The sequence below is a fragment of the Babylonia areolata genome, chromosome 7 (genome assembly GCF_041734735.1).
Source record: "Babylonia areolata isolate BAREFJ2019XMU chromosome 7, ASM4173473v1, whole genome shotgun sequence".
Taxonomy (NCBI): Eukaryota; Metazoa; Mollusca; class Gastropoda; order Neogastropoda; family Buccinidae; genus Babylonia; species Babylonia areolata.
In genome coordinates this window covers 14,553,941-14,556,440 of record NC_134882.1, presented here as the reverse complement: position 1 = coordinate 14,556,440, position 2,500 = coordinate 14,553,941, and the positions used below count along the sequence as shown (strand labels likewise).

Sequence of the window (2,500 nt, the reverse complement as noted above, 5' to 3'; positions counted from 1 at the left end):
GTATTTATATAGCGCTGAATCTTGTGCAGAGACAAATGTGTGTGTGTGTGTGTGTGTGTGTGTGTGTGTGTGTGTGTGTGTTGTGTGTGTGTGTGTGTGTGTGTGTGTGTGTGTGCTTGTGTGTGTGCTTGTGCGTGTGGAGACAGGCTTGTTTCATCGAAATGTCAAGAGTTAATTTGGAAGAGAAAAATACATGTCAAATGCCTGACAACTATGTTATCTTTTTTTTTTTCTTTCCTTTTCTTCAAATTTCGAAGTAATGATGATCAGTTGGAAACAGAAATAGGGAGGCGCTTATTAGCATACCACGAGAATTACGGATACATAAGTTTTGTAACATGGCTGTGATGGGGAATGTGTTCCATTCTATAATGGAATGTCCGAAGCAATATCAGTTGCTAAAAAAGGCATGTGCAAAAAGAAACAAAAATGTCTCCGCAATGGGATTTTAACTTTTGCAGTATGCTCAAGGGAGGCAGTAAAAGAAGTTATCTTAGTTGTAAGTAAGTTTATTAATCAACTCTCTCCATACGAACGGCGAAAGAGACGACGTTAAGAGCGTTTCACCCCAGTTACCATCATCAAAATATTGCAAGCGGAAGGCTCTTATACTGAAGAGGTGAATGTTGACAAAGAATCCCACAATTCTGACGACGGAAGCTAAAGGTTGGGTCATTCAGACACCCACTGGACATCCGAGGGGTCTGTGTAGAGGAGAAGAGAGGACTGGCCGTACTGAGTGAGTTTAATTTGCAAATATATTCTAGGTTTCTAACATTAGCAATATGCTCAAAGGACGCAAAGAAAGGCAAGTTTTAAAGTAAGTTTATTACATCTGCAAATGTATTCTAGATTACTCTTTTGGGTGCTAAATCGACGTTTGTGTTTTCTCAGCTTCTGTTTGACGTCAGTTATGCATTTGGAAATGGTTAATCTGGGCTTGAAATCATTATTCTGTAGCAATCCTCCATATGTCTGTAGGAGTGAAGGGATAATCAACACTTGAAACTTAAAAGAATTGAAACTTGTGTGTGTGTGTGTGATGTGTGTGTGTGTGTGTGTGTGTGTGTGTGTGTGTGTTATCTTCAGTTTAAAGTTTATTCACTATAAGTGTTTTTAGACGGAAAGGAGTAAAGATAAAGGAAAGGGAGTGCATGTGAATATTAGTGTAAAAAAAAGTATTCATGTTATGTATCAGAGGAAAAGTATATAAAGGAAAAAAAAGGTCTAAAGAGATTGTGGTGTGTATTGAATGAGGTGTCATGGGAAGGAGAATATGTATATGCATATCAACAAGTACTAACCTACAACAATGTAAATATAAATACAACAATATGAATAACAGTTGTTTTGTGTGTGTGTGTGTGTGTGTGTGTGTGTGTGTGTGTGTGTGTGTGTGTGTGTGTGTGTGTGTGATGTGTGTGTGTGTGTGTGTGTGTGTGTGTGTGTGTGTGTGTGTGTGCTGACAGGAAAACGAACAGCGCAAGCTACAAGAGGAGAGGGCGGAGAAGAGGCGGAAGGAGCAAGAAGCCATGAGGGCTCGCAGCAAAGACAGTGAGAGTTACCGCCCTTCCCTTTCCTCACCCCTCTCTCTTTCTGTCTCTCTCTGTCTCTCTCTGTCTCTCTCTCTGTCTCTGTATCACTCCCGGTCTCTCAATCTCTCCATCCCTTTCTCTCTCCCCCTCTCTAACCCCCCCCCCTTCCTCTCTCTCTCTCTCCCTGTCTCCCGCCCCCCTCTTCCCCCTCCCCCCTTACCCCACACAGTCCTCCTCTCTCCCCCCCCCTCTCTCTCTCTCTCTCCCTTTCTCCCGTCCCCCTGTTTCCCCTCCCCCTTACCCACTCAGTCCCTCCTTCTCCTCCCCACCCTTCTTCTCTTTCCCTGTCTCCGTCCCCCTAAAGCACTTTCCCCCTCCCCCTTACCCACTCAGTCTCCTTCTCTCTCCCCCCCCCTCTCTCTCTCTCCTGTTCTCCCCGTTCCCCCTCTTCCCCCCCCCTCTCTCTCTGTCTCCCATCCCCCTGTTCCTCTCCCCTTTACCCACTCAGTCCTCCTATCTCCCTCTCTCTCTTCTCCTGTCTCCGTCCCCTCTTCCCCCCTCCCTTAACCTCAGTCCTCCTTCTCCACCCCTACCTCTCGATTCTCTCTGTCTCTCGCCCCCCCCCCATCTTCCACTCCCCCTTACACATCTGGTCCCTCCTTCTCTCTTCCCCCCCCCCCCCCTCGTTTGCCTGTCTCCGCACCCCTTTCCCCACTCCCCTTACCACTCCGTCCCTCCTTTCCCCTTACCCACTCAGTCACTTCCTTCTATCTCTTCCCCCCCCCCTCTCTTCCTGGTCTCAACTTCTTCCCTCTCCCCCTTACCCACTCAGTCCCTCCTTCTCTCTCCCCCCCCTTCTCTCTCTCCCTGTCTCCCGCCCCCCTCTTCCCCCCCTCCCCCTTACCCACTCAGTCCCTCCTCTCTCCCCTCTCTCTCTCTCTCCCTGTCTCCCGCCCCCCTCTTCC

General features: G+C 47.7%; 1 protein-coding gene across 1 annotated transcript in view; it reads left to right on the top strand.

The window, feature by feature from the left end:
- Positions 1–2,500, top strand: part of LOC143284345 (inverted formin-2-like) — a 251,990-nt gene that overhangs the window by 248,273 nt on the left and 1,217 nt on the right. The window contains exon 16 of the mRNA XM_076591055.1: positions 1,470–1,554. Coding sequence (XP_076447170.1) covers positions 1,470–1,554 — 85 coding nt within the window. The remainder of the gene's footprint in view (positions 1–1,469; positions 1,555–2,500) is intronic.